Below are 21,788 nucleotides of genomic sequence, written 5' to 3' on the forward strand. Positions count from 1 at the left end.
TATAATCACTTCAAAGAATATATAGTTTTAGTTATGCTACATAGTATCAACCTTAAATCTTAACATAGGTTGTACTCCTACCTTTGTAACCAGAGCAAGGCAGGAAGTTTTGGACATAACCTTCGCTACGGAAAATCTTGCCAGACATATCCTAAACTGGAAGGTAAGTAATGAAAACTCCATGTCCGACCACAAACACATAACTTTTTCTTTAGCAGCCACTCCTGACTGCCGAACCATAACCTTTAGGAATCCGAGACGGACTACCTGGGACACCTACCAGGTAAACCTAAGGCGGAACCTAGAATCAATTCCGAAGAGTATCAAGTCCGTAGAGAGCCTTGATCTAGCCGTGTCGGCTCTGACGCAAGGTATTATAGATGCCTATGAAACAAGCTGTCCACTAGAAACAAAGACCTCGAATCGAGAAGTACCGTGGTGGAACTCTAAGCTTGAAAACCTTAGAAAGAAAACCCGAATATTATTCAACAAGGCTAAAAACACCAAAAACTGGTCAGTTTACACAAAAGCCTTGACGGAATACAATAAAGAAATAAGGAGGGCCCGCAGAGCATCATGGAGGAAGCTATGTGAGGACGTCATGAGTACGACTCAAGGTGCAAGACTTCATAAAATGCTCTCGAAAACACGCCCGAACGAACTGGGAGTTCTGAAAAGACCAGATGGGACCTTCACATCCAATGAGAAGGAAACCTTGGAACTTCTAGTCTCAACCCATTTCCCTGGAGCGCTCAATCTTGAGGTTGAAGAACTTAAGGCGAGTACACCATATAGAACTCGTAGGGAGGACTGGTGTAAGTCCGCCAAAGTAATAAGACCGGCACAGGTGAAATGGGCAATTAAATCGTTCCAACCCTATAAAGCAAGTGGGGAGGATGGCATTCTTCCTATCTTCCTGCAGAAAGGAATTGACATTCTCCTTCCACATTTACTCAGGATCTACAGAGCGAGTTTTGCATGTGGACACATCCCAGAACAGTGGAATAAGGTCAAGGTACTGTTTATTCCAAAGGCTGGCAGAAAGGACTACTCAATTCCAAAATCCTTCAGACCAATCAGCCTTACCTCATCCTTATTGAAAGGTATGGAGAAGGTGATAGACAGGTACATCAGAGATAAGGTTTTACCTAATAACCCCATCCACCGTACTCAACATGCCTATTGTAGAGGTAGATCTACCCCCTATTACAAGTCGTAGACAGGGTAGAAAGGGCACTTGAGGACAAACAAATTGCGCTTTGCGCCTTCCTAGACATTGAAGGAGCTTTTGATAAAACACCCATAAAGGCCTTAGTTAAGGCTTTAGCCGATAAAATGGCCGACTTTACCACGGTCAAATGGGTTGAGTCGATGCTCTCAAGTAGGATTGTTAGATTGAGGCTACATGGTGTCTTTCTTGATGTAATGACCACAAAAGGATGTCCACAAGGAGGCGTCATTTCGCCTCTACTATGGACCCTTGTCATTGATGGGCTTCTCTATAAGATGGATGAACTTCGAATTGACACTCAAGGTTATGCTGATGACCTAGTGATAATGAATCGAGGCGACAGCCAAAGTACCATCTCGTACCTTATACAAAAAGCGCTTAACATAATATCCAAATGGTGCCAAGAAAATGAACTGGCGGTTAATGCTGACAAAACTGTCCTGGTTCCTTTCACAAGGAAGCGGAAGTTGGAAGGCCTCATATCTCCGCGACTGAATAATAGATCGTTATCGTCGAGATACCGTTTTCCGACAAGGTAAGTTATCTGGGACTTACTTTAGACAAGAAACTTACCTGGAATAGTCAAGTGGACGGTATTGTGCAAAAGGCAAAATTTGCCTTAAGTAGTTGTAGTCGTCTTGTCGGCCAAAAATGGGGTCTAAAGCCCAACATGGCCCTTTGGCTGTACACAGCCATTGTAAGACCACTTATATCATATGGCTCTGTGGTCTGGTGCAGAAAAATTGCCCAAAAGACCGTTATTGCCAAATTAAGAAGCCTTCAAAGAACTGCATGCGCGATAACAACAGGAGACATGACGTCCACGCCGGGGGCAGCCCTAAATGCACTTCTGAACCTGCCGCCCCTAAACCTATATCTACAAAAGGAGGCGAGGGCCAGCATGCATAGAGTAATGACCCATATGCGGACTAACTGGCTCTCAAACTCGCTGCGGCTATTTGAGCAATTCGTACTGAGAAGTCTTGTATTAGACATGGTGAGTGACGCCATGCTGCCGAAATTTGACTTCATTAGCAACTTTAGTATTGAATTCCCCACAAGAGAGGACTGGTTAAACAATCGAATTACTTGGAAAAAAGGGAGCCTTAAATGGTATACCGATGGATCCAAGTCGGGTTCTGACGTTGGCTGTGGAATCTTCGGAGAGTGCCCCAAATTTGGCAAATCTGTCAACTTGGGAAACCTTGCCTCCGTTTTCCAGTCGGAGGTATACGCCATAATAGAATTTGCGGACACCATCCTAAATAAAGGCTACGTCGGCAAGTGTATTTATATCCACACAGATAGTCAGGCGGCTCTGTCCGCTATAGACTCCAACAGATCAGTCTCAAAGCTTGTAGACAACTGCCGGACTATACTGAATACTCTGGGAAGAATGAACAGAGTTACACTTCGATGGGTTCCAGGACATGCAGGAATCGAAGGCAATGAATACGCCGACGAACTTGCAAGAATTGGCGCTAAAAGCACTCAATTTGGCCCTGAACCCTTCTGTGGTGTCCCAAGGAGTCTTGTTAAATCAACCCTTGATACATCATGTTCACAAGAGTGCATTAAACTCTGGAGCAACACTCCGGGCTGAACCCATTCCAAAACCCTAATCCAAACCTTCAACAAAAAGGCTGCAAATGAGGCATTAGGGCTAAGTAGAGAAAACTTACGCATATGAACCAGGACATTAACGGGGCACTGTAGATTAAACAAACACCTCTCAATCTTAGGTCTCAGAGATTGCAGAGCGTGTAGATTCTGTAATAGTGCAGATGAAACCCCGCTACACATTCTCTCTGAATGTGGTCCTTTAATGCGTAAACGTAGCATCTCTTTGGGAAGTCCAATCCTTCCACCATTTGAGATACGTCAGCTCACTGCAAAAGACATAATAAGATTCATGAAAAGAATCAATGTTTGCAGTGAGCTATAGTTGAACAGTGGCTATCACAATAGATCACATCGGTCGCAGTGTAACAGGGCTGAAATGAACTGGATCAAAGCCACTTTACAAACCATAACCATACATAGTATCAAAATGTTAAATTTTAACGTCTCAAAACTACGAGCGAGTTGTAATACTAACAGTGTTTGAGCTCAGCGGAGCAAATAAGATAATCTTATAAAGTCTAATCAGTACGGTACTCACCGTAGCGATTATTTATAATTGGGTTGATAAATTCAAACTAAAATATTATATTCGCATAGAAATAATAGAGAATATTATAAATATATGTAATAAATGATCGGTGATCTTTAAAATAAATAACAAAATATTAATTAACAACATAGCTTCATAAAGGAAAATACCATAATAAAAAAACATTCTTGATTTAAAGCACTGATATAAGGAAATGAAGGGTTTAAAAAGCAAGAAACCTTCCCTACCTTAACGGAGTATGAGTCGTTTTAGAATTGTGTCATTACTCTGACGTTGAATACGAGCTACGGAGATTGATAAACGCAAGTTTAAATTTTAATTTTTCCTATAACGTTTAGTTCGGTACAATCAGTTCGTGGTAAGACTGGGGACCTACTCTTAAATCGATATGTGATACATCGTGGCATTAGTCGTGTCGAATCCTACTCATAATTACGTCGTATTCAATGTCGAAACGATGATTGAACGAACAAAACATTTTTCGATATTATCGGACCTAACCCTACTCTTAGTTGAAAATGTCAGAGACGAATATTCAAATATGACTAATAATCAAACGTCACTTTTACGACAATCTCAACGACACCTTCTAGGCAGTCATTGGTATTATCGTTTCAAGTTGTATAGATATATTTGACATACAATACGAGTATACATACTTTATAAATATTATTAAAATAATAACATGTGATTTACTATTCAACAGGATTTTTTTACTACCAAGTAATTTAAGTCATTTTGTTGATCGTTATGCGTAGAAAGTAATGCAAATGGCCGCCTGAGAAATAGGAAGCCGACGAGAAGGGTTGAGCTACTTTTCTTTACATTTAGTATACCCAAGTTTTCTATTATTTATTCAATTTTAAATGGTCATATTATATTCATTAAATAATTTTTGAATATTTAAATTTTGTGTAAATGATACCAAATTGGTGATGCAGAGTCTGGCATGGTCCTTAGCACCTAAGCTATGTTTTGACTTTTGACACTTAACAGCGACATAGCACAGATAATAATTTAGATTTTCAAGGTTTGCGCACTCTAACATCGTAAAAACATCTAAATATTAGTCTACGGTTACGATGTTGTTACGATAAACGATATGGAATACGAACATTTGTTAGAGTAGGGTAGGTGCGATATGTTCGGAGTATTATCGTATCATTCCAAATATATCGTTGTCGATTTTGCGAGTAGACCTCCTGAATTAACAGGTAGCTGTGTGCTGCAGCTTACTCTGCACATAAGATTTTACTTTTGGCTATAAAATGCCTACTTTGTATTATGCATAAACATATAACAATATATAACACATACAGATTGTGTATTAAATAAAAATTTTAGTTATTTGATACTTTTGAATTTGTGAAGTCGGTTTTTTAAACGTATTTTTTTATTTTTTTGCGTTTTAGTGTCAGTTAATAATAATACATAGTCAACTGACTGAAAACTCAAAAAAAATCCGTACACAGAAAGCAACAATGTCCTCCGACGACCGACGAAAATTTTCATATAAATATTCATAAAATTAAAACTACTGGGTCAAACTATGTAAAAGCCCCAAACAATTCATTGATATTATATTTAATTTCAGTACATTATTAAAATATATTATGACTAATATATATTACATATTTGTAATTCTGTACGTGTGTTGACAGTTAACTGCTCCTATATGCTGCTGACCCGATTTGAATGAATTCTTTTGTGTGTGTTCAAATGGATTCGAGGATGGTTTAGATTCACAATCGTACTACCTCCTAAACGACTAGACTGATTTTGATGATTTTTTTGTATGTTTCAGTGAATTTGAAAATGAGTGCATAATTAGATCTCCTGCCCATGTATATTCATGAACTCCTCCTAACGGCTGGACCGATTATTCAATTTTAAGACGTGTGCACGGAACAACGTCTGTCGGGTCCGCTAGTATTATATAAGTTTTCATAGGTCACAAATGTCACATTTACAAAAGTCATGCACAGCATTAATTATTAAATTACATAACCTTCTAACATTACCCGTAGCACTTACATTTTTAAATTGTCGCCTACCTATTATTGTCTATCAGAGTCCACCCCTGGGGTTTTTGAATGAAAGAATGAATGATACGAAACTTAATATGAAACATTTATCGGACAACATTACACACACGCAACGCATAAATTTTTATTTGACTAATAATTCAATTTTAACAGCATATAATATTATCTGTGATCACAATCTGAGTTAATACATTTTACCAGTGGGAGGCTGCGTTGCACAGGATACCGGCTAGATTTTAAATACCACAATGGCGCCTATTTCTGCCGTGAAGCAGTAATGTGTAGGCATTATTGTGTTTTGGTCTGAAGGGTGCCGTAGCTTGTGAAATCACTTGGCAAATGAGACTTAATATCTTATGTCTTAAAGTGACGAGCGCAATTGTAGTGCCGCTCAGAACTTTACGTTTTTCAAGAATCCTGAGCGGCACTGCTTTGTAATGGGCAGGGCGTATCAATTATAAAACAGCTGAACGTACTGCTCATCTTGTCCCTTATTTTTATACAAGTAATAACGTTTTGTGACAGTGTATTTAAAATACCCACAAGCAACCAGTCTCTTAGCAATACTTTCTTCTTACTGACTAAAACATTCTATAATATACAAAACTAAACAATCTCATTGCTAAGATCTACTATTAATTTTATCGTTCGACGATAGTACAGAAAACTTCGCCTCAAATTAATTCAATGTCTGATCATTTTGACAACGAGACAAGTACCTCAGGGGAATACTGTATATGAAGTTCACTTCACTTGAAGAAGCAAATTTTACTTTTTTATTTGACAGAGTTTTACTGTTTTTCATAAATATCAACAACATTGTTAAATACTGTCAGCTACAGTTAGTACAGTTAAGTTAAGTCGAAATATTGCTATAACTTTTTGTTTTGTTGACCTCTTATCCAAGAGTTTAGTGACCCTGACGACTTAGAAATTGTCCAGCGTTATATGAATTTTATTTCCTTGTCCGTGATATTTTTAGTTTAAATATGGTATAAATTTATCATGCATATAAAATATATGATAATAATATATGGTTAATTATAAATATATTAAAATGGCGTCATTTGTAGTCTGGCATGTGATTGTTTTGTAGAGTTATATTCTCAATGTTACGTTTCCGGCTAGATTATGAGTATCACTACGGCGGATATTTCTCTGTGAAGCAGTAATGTGTAAGCAGTACTGTGTATCTTTGTGCAACGCGCAGTATCTAGTGAATTTACTGGGCAAATGATACTTTACATCTTATGTCTCAAGATGTCGAGCGCAGTCGTAATTTGTGAGTCTTTCAAGAATCCTGAGCGGCACTGCATTGTAATGGGCAGGGCGTATCAATTACCATCAGTACGTCCCGCTTGTCTCGTCCCTGATTTACATAAAAAAAAAAACAAAGATGTTGTTCTCTTTGATTCTATGACTATTAAATGGCTGCAGGTAATAAACATACCAGATTAATTTGTAAGGTAGGTCATAAACTAGGTCCTAAATAACTGAATAAAAAATTGACTGTTGCATCTCAATATATTCCTTATAATGTTCAATATGTTCATAAGCACATTGAGGAATTTGCTAGAAATTGCAACAATCACAATGTTAACACGAAGAACAAACATAAACTTGTTATGGCTATATTACTCGGTTAAATCGAGTTAGAAAGTATTTTATTGGGCGATGTATATGCGTTTACAATACGATGCCAGCAAAAGGTATAAAACAAATGTGTTACTAAATTTAATAGAATCGTTAAAAAACTCGTATTTAAGAAAGTTTATTCTATTATAAATGATTTTCATAATGATACTACAGACTTGGAATAGAGCGAACACCCTCAGACTCATTAATTATTATAAATGTTTATTGCACGATATTACATTGTAATCCATATTTTATAAAAAGCTCTCTGAGTTCCTTGCGCCCATTCTTCTCAGGTCTGAGGCAGTCTATTTTGAATGGGTGATAGTTATTTACGTACAAGTGATTTGAATCTTATTTTGAATAAAAATATTTGAATTATGTTCAAAGTTGAAAAGTCCTTAATTATGAAATATTTCATAAAAAATTGTAAAAATAAACTGTATACATATAAATTATATATATATTAAATGCATCAGCCGTTAGAGTTAAAAATTCATTGTTTGTGTGAAGATGCTTCATAAACTTAATGGCCGTGAATACTGCGATAGTGTGTACTCGCATCAAATACATTGATTTATTAACAACAGGTCGACCAGGCACCACAGCACTCGCTTACGCGCTGACGCATGGACCAGCCGTCGCACATATTTGAGATAGATCTAATTGTAAAATCTATAAATCTTTATTATAAAATACAAACCTATTAGAGCAATAGCGGCAATTGTCATGCTAATTACAATGGCCTGAAAATTGGGGCTAATGTTATTATGATAATTTGAATAGTATCAGCTACGCCTAGTATAATCACGATTATCAGTGATAATAATTTAAATCAATGTTTGCGAGATATTCAAAATTTTGTAAAGGGCAAAGTACATTTTAAGACAGCTCTTAATAAAAAAATGAATGAATAAGTGGAGTCATTGTTTCTTACTCTTAGTTTGAAAAAATCAAAAATTTCGATTTAATTCCTTGCATATAATTAATCTTGGAATTTAAGATATACTATTTTTATTTCTTCTTCTTATTAAATTCACAGAAACAATACTTACATGAAGTCACATTATTATATTTATAGTATTTCTAGAACTGTTTATATTCTCTGGTTGCTTGTTATGCACAGGGCACTTCACTAGTTGGGCGTAACCCGTCTATAAAGTACGACATTACTGAAGTACATTATTCCAAGAAAAAAACGGTAGTTTATAGGCGTGAGCTGTCAAAAAGAAAATGAAGTGTTTTACTATAATCACAGTAAACATATGTACGGAAACTACCTATAAACGTTCGAAATGACACACTCACACTAACATGCGCTGCGACGAGGTCCCTAAGCTGTTTTCGCGGTCAAGATGAGTCGAGTGTCGCGTTGTTATTTGTCTCCGCGATCTTTTTATAAATGCAAGCGTATTGCGTGTTATACGGCTATTTGAACTCGGCTCCATCAAAACTCCAGTTTTCGATTTTAAACTATAGAATAGCAGTATATAAGAAGGATTTATTGTTATATTAATATTATAATTTTCTTGTAGTTATTCGAAATATAAGTCCCTGAGATCAATTATAATAAGTTCGGGAACATAATTCACAATGTACACTAAGATGGCGGCCGCAATATTAATTATCAATTTTTTTTTATGAGTGTGGTTTAATGGTTTTCTTGGATGTTTTTTTATATTTACTTATTTTGGACAAAAATACTTACCTACATGTGTTTTGTCATGGTTTTCGTGGGTGTTGAAACCAATACCAGGTATTGCTGCCAAAAGGAAAATTCAAAATGGCGGCTGTAAAAACGTATCAACTTTTTCGTCACGCGTGTCGTTTTCATGGTTTTCGAGGGTGCTGAAATAGATAGTGCTGTCAAAACGTAAATCCAAGTTGGAGGCCGCATGAAATTGACATGTTTTGCATCATGGATGCTCTTTTTGTGGTATTTGAGGGTAAAAAACTGATAGTGCCCTCATAACGTTAATCCAAGATGGCAGCCGCATAAAATTTCCTTTTTTTGCATCATAGGTGTCGTTATCTTGATTTTAGAGGGTACTCAAACTGATTGTGCTGTCAAAATATAAATGCAAGATGGCAGCTGCAAGAAAATGACAGCTTTTTTTCATGGGTTTCGTATTCATAGTTTTTGAGGATGTTAAAACTGATAGTGCTGACAAAATGTAAAACCAAGTTGAAGCTACATGAAATTATCAACTTCTTTATCCTGGGTGTTGTTTTCATGATTCTCGAGGGTGTTGAACCTGAAAAATGCTGGACTTTTGAAATAAAATTGTGTGTTCATCGGCACTCCCGAAAATTTCAAAAATGATAAATATCGATATTGATTTTAATGAAAATGTCACATCCGGCATCTTGGATCTCAAAATATACGTCATATTCGTTATTGACAATTGGTGTTATATCATATACATAAATTGGTGTTAATTGTTCTTAATTGAGACTCACGAAAACAATAATTGTCCCGTCTAGACTGCAGGGAACAGTTTCTTAAGACTGTGGTTGCTAAACTTTTACGGACAAAGTTTAAAATCACATAATATTTCAAAGTTTCCCTTGAATATATCAAATAAAATATTTCACAGAAATTTAAAAAAAATATATCCAAGAAAAACATTCCATTAAATGTTGTATTAAATATTACGTAACAGTCATCATGTAGACTATTATATCATGATACATTGTATAGCTATCAGACATACACTATACATAAAAATCTTACACTTTTTACTTTCTTTACGATCCGCAACTCCCTTAAGGAACTTCGTTCCAAAACTCTCTCCTTTTATAAAGTCGGCTAGAAAAATAACCTGACAACCAATAACTAATGCTTCAATATTTTATTAACAAGGCTTAGTTTCCGGTTTGTTACACATGTAACTGCCGGCTACTGTGCTATAATGATGCGTTTCTTTGAAATAAAAACGTTAATCTTTATCGTGTCTCCAAGGCAGTTTTATTGCAGTTTAATTATAAGAGAACTTGCTAAATCATTTTTTTTGCATACAGATATAGTACTTTGAAACAAATGAAACACAAATCTCTGGACTTACAGTTTTCCCCTCAATATAACAATGCTTTTGATTTTAAGCTTAACGCAATGCAAAATATATCAAAATTCAATGTTAGAAAGTTTTTGATTTATACTCGTATCTACTACGGAGCCACCGTCTGAATTTCCCCGTGTGAGTAATGTTATGATGATGAACTCTCAATCTATGATTCTTATTAATCAAGTTATTTGACGTTCAATAAAACAAAATTATAGAATTTAATTTTGTTTAATTATTACAAGGTTCTCTTTGGATACTACAGCGGCGCCATTTTCTGCCGTGAAACAGTAACAGCCCACGGCTAGTCTGATTGCGGGCCTAAAACTCCGAATTTTGGGTTATTTTAATGAAATCCAAATGCAGAAATGAAAAAGCCTATATTATATAGACTCCACAAACAGTTTATCAGCAAATACTATACTGATATTCTGTTTGTGGAGCTTATATCAGTAAACCGACCGCACTTCAATTTAATACTCCCTCAGGGACAAGCTGTGATTGACAATCCGTCGTAAAATGTGTTTGATTTTGAGTCCAAAATATATAACGACCTATTGATATGTAAATGGAAAGTTCTCTTTTTATATTTCATGTTTTATAATATTTTTATTTATTGAAGCGAGGAGGGAGTTTAAATTAAAATTAATTAATTTTAAAATGAATACAAATAAAGAAACAGATTTTATGTTGATTCCTTGTGACCTGTTGGTTGTTGACATCAAATAGTTATACTGTAGTTTATTTCTGCATCCTTCATTCATATTATTGTGTTATTTGATAACATTTGCGACGCCCGTGACCGCAATGAGTTCGACGTATTATTTCAATCACTTTAACTTTTTACTTATGCAAATATTATTGATACAGATACAACAAAATTTTCATAAGAATTCGTGCTGTTTCCTACACAATTTTCTACTATTATTTCAGTTATTTTCAAGGCATCATGCATTTCAGAAATGCCTACCTATTCAGTTTGATCAGTGATTTTCATTGTTACATGAAAGAAATAAGAAATTATTGATAATTACTATTCTAATAGGCTGCTTAACATTTATATTTTATCCTAAAAATGAATGGATGAGTGGACTAAAAATGATTTTTTTAAATTAGCGAGCGATTTTAGCATACATGCACACAATATTATATTAAAAAAACATTGAGTTGTATTGCATAAGAAAACTTTATTGCATTTGAAACCAATTTAATAATGAAGCAAAGCCAGATTGGTAATTTCAAACAATAGGAAATTTCGAGGATCGACCAACTAAGGTAAAGTCCTAAAGAATCATTAAGAGAAAAATTTAAAGAAATAAACATTTTGACTGTTGCTTCTCAATACATTTTCGATAATGTTTTGTATGTTCATAAGCACATTGAGGAATTTTCTAGAAACTGTGACATTCATAATGTTAACACGAGGAACAAACATAAACTTGTTATGCCTACTACTCGGTTGGGTCAAGTTAGTAAGTCTTTTGTTGGGCAATGTATATGATCCCAGAAAATGTACAAAACAAATGTGTTACGAAATTTAAAAGAATTGTTAAAAAACGTTTGTGTGGGAAAGGTTATTATATATATGCTATCATAAACGATTTTCTTAATGACAACACGGACTGGGAATAAAGCGAACACCCTCAGGCTCTTTAATTATAAATGTTTATTGTACGATATTACATTGTAATCCATATTTTATATAATAAAAAAAAAAGCCCGCTGAGTTTCTTGCGCCCATTCTTCTCAGGTCTGAGGCAGTATCTTTTGAATGGGTGGTAGATTTTGAAATTCAATAAGTGATTTTAAATCCTATTTTTAATTAAAATATTTGAATTTGAATTTGAATTTGAAAAAGAAAGGAAAAAATCAATGAATGAAAAGATGATTGCCTCATTCTGTGGTCGGAAAGGTAACTTCGCGACAGTTGTGCTAGAAGATGGAAGGAAAGTTACTGTAGACTGGTATGTCAGTCGCTATTTGCCTGTTGTCTTGGAAAAAATTCAACAGCAGCGCCCCAGAAGCAGAATACTCCTTCACCACGACAGTGCTTCAGCGCACTCTGCAAAATGTACTGTTGAATATTTCAAGTCATTCGCCATACAGTCCTTACCTGGCAACCTGCGACATTTACTTATTCCCAAGCACTAAAGATAAAATTTGAGGTATTCGATTTACGAGCCTTGAAGATGTGGTGAAAGCGTACGAAAATGCCATAGAAGAGACTACAGAGAATACATTTTATTTAACATGACAGTAACACAATCTTGAATCTCTTTCCCTCTTCTACACTGGCCTTCAAGAGTAAGTATCACACCTTTAAAATTGGGATGACTCCAAAGAGAATTTAATTTTGTACATAAATACGTTATAGTCGGTTCTTCGGTTTCTTTTAAGAATTGGCTGAAAAAAAACTTCAAAAACAAAACCATTCCTTTTTCAAAGTGGACGTTTCCGAATTACAATTTTACCATTCACATTTTTCTTTCTGTTTTTTAATTTTTTTTCAAGATCGATGGGTCTTGTTTTAAAAATTTATGCTAAAAATAGCATGACCCATATAATCACATAACATTTATTTATCATGCCTCTTTCAGTTAAAGAATGTGCTATCATGGCTTTTCTGGAACTTGGCATCAGTATGCGTCGCACTGCAAGAATGGTGGGTGTGACGGTACAAACGGTCCAGGAGGTAAAGTGAAGGTACGAAGAGACTGGACACCATCTGAGGAGATCTTGTAATGGCAGACCCAGGTGTACCAGGCCCGAGAAGATCGTTATATTATTTCCACTGTATTAAGAAATCGCCACCAAAATGCAGTTGAAGTCCAGCAACAGCTACTTCAGACCCGGAGGGACTACATTAGTGACAGTACAGTGAGAAGAAGACTTGCTGAAGCAAATTTGAAACCCCGAAGACCAGCGAGTGGCCCAAAACTCGAGAGACAACATCGAGTTGCGAGACTGCGATACGCCCGTGAACACATGCAGTGGGATGAAGAAGAATGGTCAAGAATTTTGTTTGCAGATGAGTCTCGATTCTCCCTTTACACTTCTGATGGAAGGCGAAGTGTTTACAAGTGACCTGGTGAGCGATACCTTCAAGCCTGCATCTCAGAAAGAGTCAAATACGGTGGAGGCAGTGTACATTATGGGCTGGCATATCTTCAGAAGGTCGCACAGAGCTAGTAGCCATAGAAAATGGCACCCTCACTGGGCAAAGATATGCTCAAGTGATTCTCAATGAGTATGCAGGGCCGTATTTAGCAAATATGGGTGATGTATCGATGCTGATGCATGATAATGCCCGGCCACACACGGCTCATATCGTACAAGAGTATATACAGGAGGTCGGTATCAGCGTGATGGCTTGGCCATCAAGAAGTCCTGATCTCAACCCGAACACGCCTGGGATGAGCTTGGGAGGCTAGTCAGAAATCGCAGACCACCACCTACTACTCTCAGGGCACTAAAGCAGGCCCTGGTAGAAGAATGGGAGAATATTCCCCAACATCGGCTCCGAAACCTAGTGTTCAGTATGCCAAACCGGCTCGAAGCTGTAATCAGAGCTCGAGGAGGCAATACCAGTTATTAAAAATTAAATAACATGTAATACATTTTAGTTGAATTTTTCTACACTAAACTAAAAATGTCTATTTTCATTGTTTTATCTTTTTTAAGTAAAAAATGTTACTGATGTATAATTTTAGTTTCTAAGAATTAAAGCCTATAAAATTTGCAACAAAACGTTTTTAATCTTAAATCTCTACCTTCTATAGTTAAGAAAAAAAAAATAATTTGAAAAGTGTGATACTTACTTTTGTAGGCCAGTGTATAATATTTTTTACTAAATATCAAAAATGTAGGTTTTGATATTTAGTAAATTAAATAAATAATTAATATTTTGATTAATTAGATTTTGAAATATAGTTGTTCGAAGGGTAAAAACTGTATATTAATTATAATAGTAAGCATTGTGTAACATCTGTGGTTGTTGGATGAAACGCCTTAGTGTTAGTTAAGTGCGATGAACTTCAGAATACAGGGAGTGTTTGCTTCGACAACACATCCCAATGAATCCCTCTCGACTTTGCTATATAGTATGTACGCTCCGACGAATTTATAGCGTTCTATGTTTTTATAAGTTTTTAAGGATGTTTGGATAAACATTGTTGTAAAATCTATTAAGAATTCTGCCATGTTTATTTTTACATGCTCATGAAAGCATACTTTTATAATATTAAAGTATTATAAAACTTTGGATATGTATATATAACAATAAAAAGTCGTGTGCTTAAGACTATATGATAGCATTGATAATTTAATCGTGGTTAATTATTTAATATGCATATATAATTAATTAATAATTCATAAAGTAACAACACACCTAGTTTGGTCATAGGATCTGTTACAGATAAAAATGCGTTTACTTTTATGCTATAATCTTAATAAATTAATACGTCTTTACTGCACTTAAGGCGCCTATTTCTGCCGTGAAGCAGTAATGTGTAAACATTCCTGTGTTTCGGTCGGAATAGCTAGTGAAATTACTGGGCAAATGAGACTTAACATCTTAAGTCTCAAGGTGACGAGCGCAATTGTAGTGCTGCTCAGAATTATTGGGGTTTTCACGAATCTTGAGCGGTACTGCATTGTAAAAGACAGAGCGTATCAATTGCCATCAGCTGAACATCCTGCTCGTCTCGTTCCTTATTATCAGAAAAAAAAAACGTATTTATTTATTGAATTGTCAGCAGTAAATAACAAATAATTAAATTCGAAATTCGAAACCACCTTTCAATTTCATGCAGGACTGTAATCTGTCTGGCCACGAAGTATCCATTGGAAATTTAATCTCTTGTTGTTCTAAAATTCTTAAATTATGCATAGAAATAAAATAAAAAAGTAAAAGAATTAAAAAAATCAGTTACTGTTATCAAGACTTTAGGCCCTTGCGTACTCATAACGCCCCTTTTCGGAATTATTTTACTCTAATTCCTTTATGACAGCATGTTTTCACGACACCTTCTCCCTCTAAGATTCTTTCTATAAATCTATCAATATCCCTACAGGAGAACGCATCAATATATTCAAATGTGAGTGGAGGTACTGCATTCACTCAGAATGCAATAATGTGTTTCATCCGGTCTGTTGGTGTAACAAGCTGTTTGTGTGTTAGTATTTCCTCCTTCCATAAATTATATTCTATAATTCCGTCTTAAACTTCTTAGGAGCATAAAACTATCACAGCTTTATTTTACCTACTTTTTATGATTACCTACATAAAATACACACATTGGAAAATTAATTATCACTACACTAACTTAAACTTATGGTTGTATTTATTGAAATTATATACACAAAATCTTCATCAAATTATTCCATGTGAAATGAAGGAAAATCACGTGTCACACTTATCGCAAGTAAAACTTATGAATGTTAAACAAAAGTTTGTAGCGAAGAGTTGAAGTTGTGAGACCAACTGAGAATGGAAATGCAGTAGATAAGTAGTTTGTAATAGTAGTTTGTGTAAACTGCACTCAAGTGAGAGCTCACCGCACTCTGTAAGTCAGATCAGATACTTAGACATTGTGTTTGGCAAAGTAAATAAATATTTCTTCAAAAATATCCATAAAGATAACGACCATCTGATAGTTATCAATACGTTTAACGGCCGTTCCCAATATACTACCTACAGATAGAGATAAATTACTACCTTCTATTGTCAGTAAGCTGTCAATAATTTGAAGCTGTCCCAATATACCCGATAAGTCATTCTTATCGTCTTATATTGGGACGCGTGAATCCCATTGACAGACAGCGTGCACGGATAAGGTGAGTTACCGTCGATAAGTTTATTGGGACAGAAAAGTCAACGATAGTTACGATTTTTATCTCAAGTAAGAGATATACTGAATATTGGGAACGGCCGTAAGTCAATAATTATGTTCACAAAAAATTTTTTTGGTAAACTAAAACACAAAATATTGGAGTTAAAATCAATTATTAAAAATCTGGATGTATTTTCGTTTACCTAAATTATGAATAGATCCATTCAAGTCCCTGGTTCTCCATAATATGTCTGTAAGTGGTTAAAGTATTGGAATCCACCGGACTTTGATCGCCAACTTTCCTTAATACTAGCGTAGCCTTTGCTTTGCTCGAGAACTGATTGAGCGCAGTATTCTGAGTGCATACAAATATTCACAATATGGATTTCCGCTTTCTATGTCAAAGAAACCGTTTGCTTTTCAAAAATACTTAAACGTGCACCATAATGTAAAACGACCTTTATATTTATAGCTTCCACTTCTTTTTTGGACATGATTGCATGAAGCCGAATAATTTATATTTTTACACAAATATATTACAGCCACATCACACTGCTATTAATATAAAGTCTTAAGATATTTATTTTATAATACCTACCAACAGCAATTTGTTTGTGCAAATGTTTAATACAAACGAGGATTTCTGTTCTGATTATAGGCTCAGAATGTACTTACTGATCTGACAGCCCGATGATATGTGACAAATTTTGATTTGTCAATGAGTGTTATTCAAAATATTAAAGAGCTAATTACAGCCAATGATATTTAAAAGTATAGATAGGTTACGTGGACAACATTCGGTGTTTGAAAATGATACACTAACGCTATAATAATAACGAATAATTTAACATTGCAATAGCACACTACATTACAATTACACATCAAATAAGGATAGTAAATGCAACTATCGCAAGCGAAAAAGAGAAAACTCTAAATTGCTAATTGCTTCGTATTTTTATAGAGAAAATACAGTTAATTCATCAGATATGATTTTTTACAGTACACCGTGATTTATGCCTAAATTACGATTCATTCATGAGTTCATGTAGTAAAAGCTATAAAGTAGTAAAACTGCATTGTAATTAGGTAGATAATGTCATTGATTTTATAAAAAAAAAATATATTGATTTTCATATATATAGCCACATTGATGATATTAATTATTTATACATAAAACAATAAAAAAACATACAGACACCAAAACAAAACCGAAGGGTATCTACAGTAAGGGTCCCATTTTTACAATTTTACTAACAACGGCTCCCAAAAAGTTGTTAAGATTACAATTATTATTTTTTGTATCTTATATTATTTATGAATGTCTTTTTGTTGAGGGTTTAATACAATAAGGTAATGAGAGAAGAAGAAATATATCAATTGATTCTTCTGCAGTTAGCAAGGGATATACTGAAATAACTCCTACGTAAACAAATAGCACTCACTGTCTACATCCGCAACCTACCCTAAAACTTGTTTTAGTAGTTTGATAGTTCAGCTACCTATATACGCACTTGTTTATTAAAAAATATTACATTCACTGCAACAATGACTTTTTTACATCATTTCCTAAAATATTCTACCTCGGTCATCCCGCAACAGACAGCATCAATATTTTGTCATTTCTGTACGTTAATCTATGATCGGCTTGGCGGCGATCGGCGTTGTCATGGCAACATATTTATTTTGTTGGATAAATAATGAAATCAAATAAAATGTTATAATTCATGATTTATTAACTGTGGTATGTAATTCTATGATTTTTTTTACTTTCGTAATTAGTGCATGTTCCTATAACACAAGACGGCATTTTAATGTTGTACCTATATCAAATTGTAAGCAATTCTGTCAACAACAAACGAGTGTGTACCGTTTTCGTACCGAGAGAGCGACTACAACCATACGAACCAATTGACTCAATTTAGGCTATTGATTTTATGACATATCTACCTCTTTTAATACTATAATATCATTGATTACAGCGTGTTTAGTTGTTTACTGTTTAGGCCCGACTTGTCACTCAAAATCAGTTACAGTTAGAGCGCTTTCGCACTATGTCCGATCTGTATCCGTGTAAACACGGTCCGAAGTAGTCGTAGAACTAATTCTTCGGTTGACGAAAAGAAATCGGGTGACGGAAGCCGGATCTATTATGTAAACTACCATAGAAATAGTTCTACGACTACTTCAGACCCTGTTTTCACGGATACAGATCGGACTCTATCGGACATAGTGCTAAAGCTCTCTAACAGTTCGCTTTCTTTTTTTATCTTGCTGTATCTCTGCTAGAGATATTCTTCTTTCTTGCACGCTTTGTTTGTCTATCTAATATATAAAATTCTCATGTCGCGGTGTTTGTAGTTAAACTCCTTCGAAACGGCTTGACCGATTCTCATAAAATTTTGAGTGCATATTGGGTAGGTCTGAGTAGCGGACAACATCAGCTATTTTTCATCTTCCTAAATGTTAAGGCTGGTCCACGCCAATTTAAATTTTTTAATTTTTTTGACATTTTTTTTAAATATGTTTGATTATGAGTCAGCATTAAAAAATACATACAACTACACCCATCTACGATCAATAGTTACTTTTGTATCGCAATTTTAATATCGACAATACAACGTTTGCTCGGTCAGCTAGTACTCTATATAATTATACTGTTTTGATACACAATACAAAGTGTAAATAAAGCCATTTTAGAAACAATAGGCTCGCGAATCTGCGGGAAATAGCTACTATATTATGTTTTTGCTCTTTTCAGTATGAATTCCTTTTAGAATCATCTGGTTTGTCAACTTATAAAGGAGTTTGCTTTTCGCGTATCATTTATATATACATTTTGCCATATTTTCTTTGAAGTATATTGGGCGGACTGCGGCACATTGATGTTTTATAGATTATTAAGAAATAAATTATGAGCTTTGACTGCTATTATTGATTCTTAAGCTAAAGCATGTTATATTTTAAGAAACAGAAGTAATACCACTTGTTTTACTACAATGTGGATCTAAGTATGGCGGATTATAACAAATACTTAGACTTTGAACCAACAAGCTTGACTTTTTATTTCATTTTAAAATTTCTAACAATGCATTATAATAATTGTAGATTGTTAACCGAGGGTCGAAAGAATCAATTCCCAAGGTATTTAGAGGCTATAGTCCGAGTAGGAATTGATTTTTTTAACCGTGTTTAACACTCTACTTTTCATTTCGAATATGAGGAAAATAAAACTATTTGTTTATCTAAACAATTCATAGATAATATGAAATAATATTAGTAGTACCTATTTAAAATTAATTGTCAAATTAGGGCAATTTATGTCCACTTTTTGAATTTTAAATATGGAACTCACCGCGTAATTGTTGCGGCTTATTCCGCTCAAAGAAGTTTGCGCTAAGTTCACACACATAAAAAATATGCCTGCAGCATATTTTTTATTAGTTTTTCTTTTACATAAAACTCTTCACAGCTGACAGCAGTTCTATTTTTAAAGTTCATTCCGGCTCTTGGGTGGGAAGTAATTTGTATGAGTTTTTCCCTCTCTGTGGAGGGAAGCAGCATTTTCTACCCAATAATCAGATCAAAACAACAATACTTTCCGAGTATGAGAAATAAAAACAATTGTACGCTTCAGCAATTAACTTTCAATTTATAAAGGTTGGAAATATTACAACGCTTGGAAATTAATAACAAGAGATAAACAAAAGCCCCTTTCAATTGGAGTACTTGATGTTAAACATTTATAGCAATAATATCCTGAAGGTGAAATGTAATTACAAATTATTCGAGTTACCCTTAATTCCCGCAATATTCCTTTTCATGAAATTCTATGATCGTGAATAGGAAATAAACGTAAACAATAGTCAGTTAGTTAATTAAGTTAATTAAGTTTTTTTGTAAGTAGTATAGTTAGTATTATAGTATATTACTGTTAGTATTATTGTTAGTATTATCTTTGCACAAGAGCTACTGCCGACAAACTACTTACGTAGTTTGGCAGACTGCACTCATGGAATTTGTAAAGGCTACTGCAATAAATGTATTAAAAAAAAGTTTTTCTTTAAGTAAAACAACGAATTAATTATAAGAAACCTGTAATTGTAATATTTTGATAGTGGATAATGATTGTACTTGATTCCACATAATGAATAATATTGCGTGCGCCAGACCAGAGATGACGGCAGTGATGGTTGGTATTGATCGTAAATTCAATTTTCAATTCCGATTTACTAATTAAAAAATAATATAATAATACGAAGGTCTTGCTTAAAAGCTAGTTAACACTGTGCCTGAACTAGGTAATCGTGTGTTTCAGGCGTAAAGACCTGATATTGAAACTAAATAATCACAAAAAAGGAAAACTGAATAAAGTAAAAAGGTATAAATTAATCTTGAGTTTAAGTAGGTTTATAAGAAAATAATGTCTTCAATGTAATGACGATTAACTAATACAAATAAAATATAGATAATGTTTATTTTAATACTATTAGTATTTTTTCTGTATCTTCGTAGAACATATTATTATAAAGTGCTTCGTGAAGAGCCTTCTTAAAATTTATATAATTAAGGGGATAAGTGTTTGCTATTGCGTTTAGTGTGTAGTAACGGTCCTAGCAATACATAAAACGTTGAAGTAAAAGCAAAGTTTGTTTGGTTTTTGAAGACATACACCTTTGCATATCTTATCAAAAAGTTCAGTGCTATATCTGCGTGCTGTTTCAATATTATGCTCATTATAAATAACTGTCGAACTGCTAGTACTTGCATAATTTATAGAGGATATTGGTAGGAAAAAGGAAAGGGCGACAGTTAATTACAATGTTTTTCCCGCTTCACCCCACGTGAATACAGTAACTTATAATTGATTGACATAGAGCAAAGTAAACTTGTCTAATTAATTTTCTATTACCGTTTATTTTAATATTATTTTTATTACCCTTATTATCGTTTTAAAGACATAAATCAACTTACGAATTCTATTGCACAAAGCTCCGAAGTGATATTTGAACGTAAGTGTTTCATCTAATATATAGATATTGAAATATTCTCATAAAATTAATATTGGAACACGTGCATTGTTTTTCAGTGGGAGCGCTACAATAATAGGCATACATTATTGAGTTACTTTGGGTTGATGATAGATCGCGCATCGAAAATTTAATTAAATTTGTCTTCTCTGCATCTGGGTGTAAGTAAATTAAGACGAAGACATTAATTAACGACATTCAATCCGTATTGTGCATTTTTATATACTTTGTTTTCAGCATCCTCCGAAAAATGAAGAACAGTGTCATCGGCGTATGATATAATTTTGCCATGATCGAGATTAATTTTACAGGCATAAATTATCTAAGTCACAAACAGGGTAGGGCCCAAAAAACTTCCTTGAGGAACTCCGAAAGAGGAATTACGCTGATAACATCGCCTGTCCTCAAAAAATAAAATGCATTAATAGTAAAAATAAAACTACAATTGTGTATTTAAATATAAAAAAAACAAATGTCAATAAATAATTTACCATAAAATACCTGTTTAAACCTCGCAGCCCTACCGTTGTAGCTGACTGAGAGCTGGCAACCACTCTTTTTTCAATTCTTGACATAATCTTCTTTAAAATGACGTACAATTTATTGAAAAAAAAAAACAAGTAGGTGAAATTTATATCAAAAAATTTAAAATGTTTATCGCTCATACATTGCCAACTCCCTAAAAGTTTTTTTTTTTGTTTATTTATCATATTACAATTTATACACAAAATTACGTCAACTAAGTATCTAAAAAACCACATAGTTAACAATTTATACTAATAAT

The 21,788-nt window shown here is 34.3% G+C and overlaps 2 protein-coding genes across 2 annotated transcripts in view; both read left to right on the top strand.

The window, feature by feature from the left end:
* Window positions 1-21,788, top strand: part of LOC126979245 (uncharacterized) — a 237,638-nt gene that overhangs the window by 64,024 nt on the left and 151,826 nt on the right. The gene's annotated exons all lie outside the window — the stretch shown is intronic.
* On the top strand, window positions 1,336-3,766 carry LOC126979109 (uncharacterized). Its single transcript, XM_050828319.1, has 3 exons — window positions 1,336-1,766; window positions 1,814-2,765; window positions 3,743-3,766. The coding sequence occupies exons 1-3, from the start codon at window positions 1,336-1,338 to the stop codon at window positions 3,764-3,766; spliced, it is 1,407 nt and encodes a 468-aa protein (XP_050684276.1).

The sequence above is a fragment of the Leptidea sinapis genome, chromosome Z, assembly GCF_905404315.1.
Source record: "Leptidea sinapis chromosome Z, ilLepSina1.1, whole genome shotgun sequence".
Classification (NCBI taxonomy): domain Eukaryota; kingdom Metazoa; phylum Arthropoda; class Insecta; order Lepidoptera; family Pieridae; genus Leptidea; species Leptidea sinapis.

Excerpts from the sequence above, each read along its gene's own strand:
- LOC126979109 (XM_050828319.1), top strand. The coding sequence starts at position 1,336 with ATGGCCGACTTTACCACGGTCAAATGGGTTGAGTCGATGCTCTCAAGT. Across the intron at positions 1,767-1,813 it reads AGATACCGTTTTCCGACAAG|TCAAGTGGACGGTATTGTGC; the intron begins GTAAGTTATCTG and ends TACCTGGAATAG. Across the intron at positions 2,766-3,742 it reads GTGGTGTCCCAAGGAGTCTT|TTCGGTACAATCAGTTCGTG; the intron begins GTTAAATCAACC and ends TATAACGTTTAG.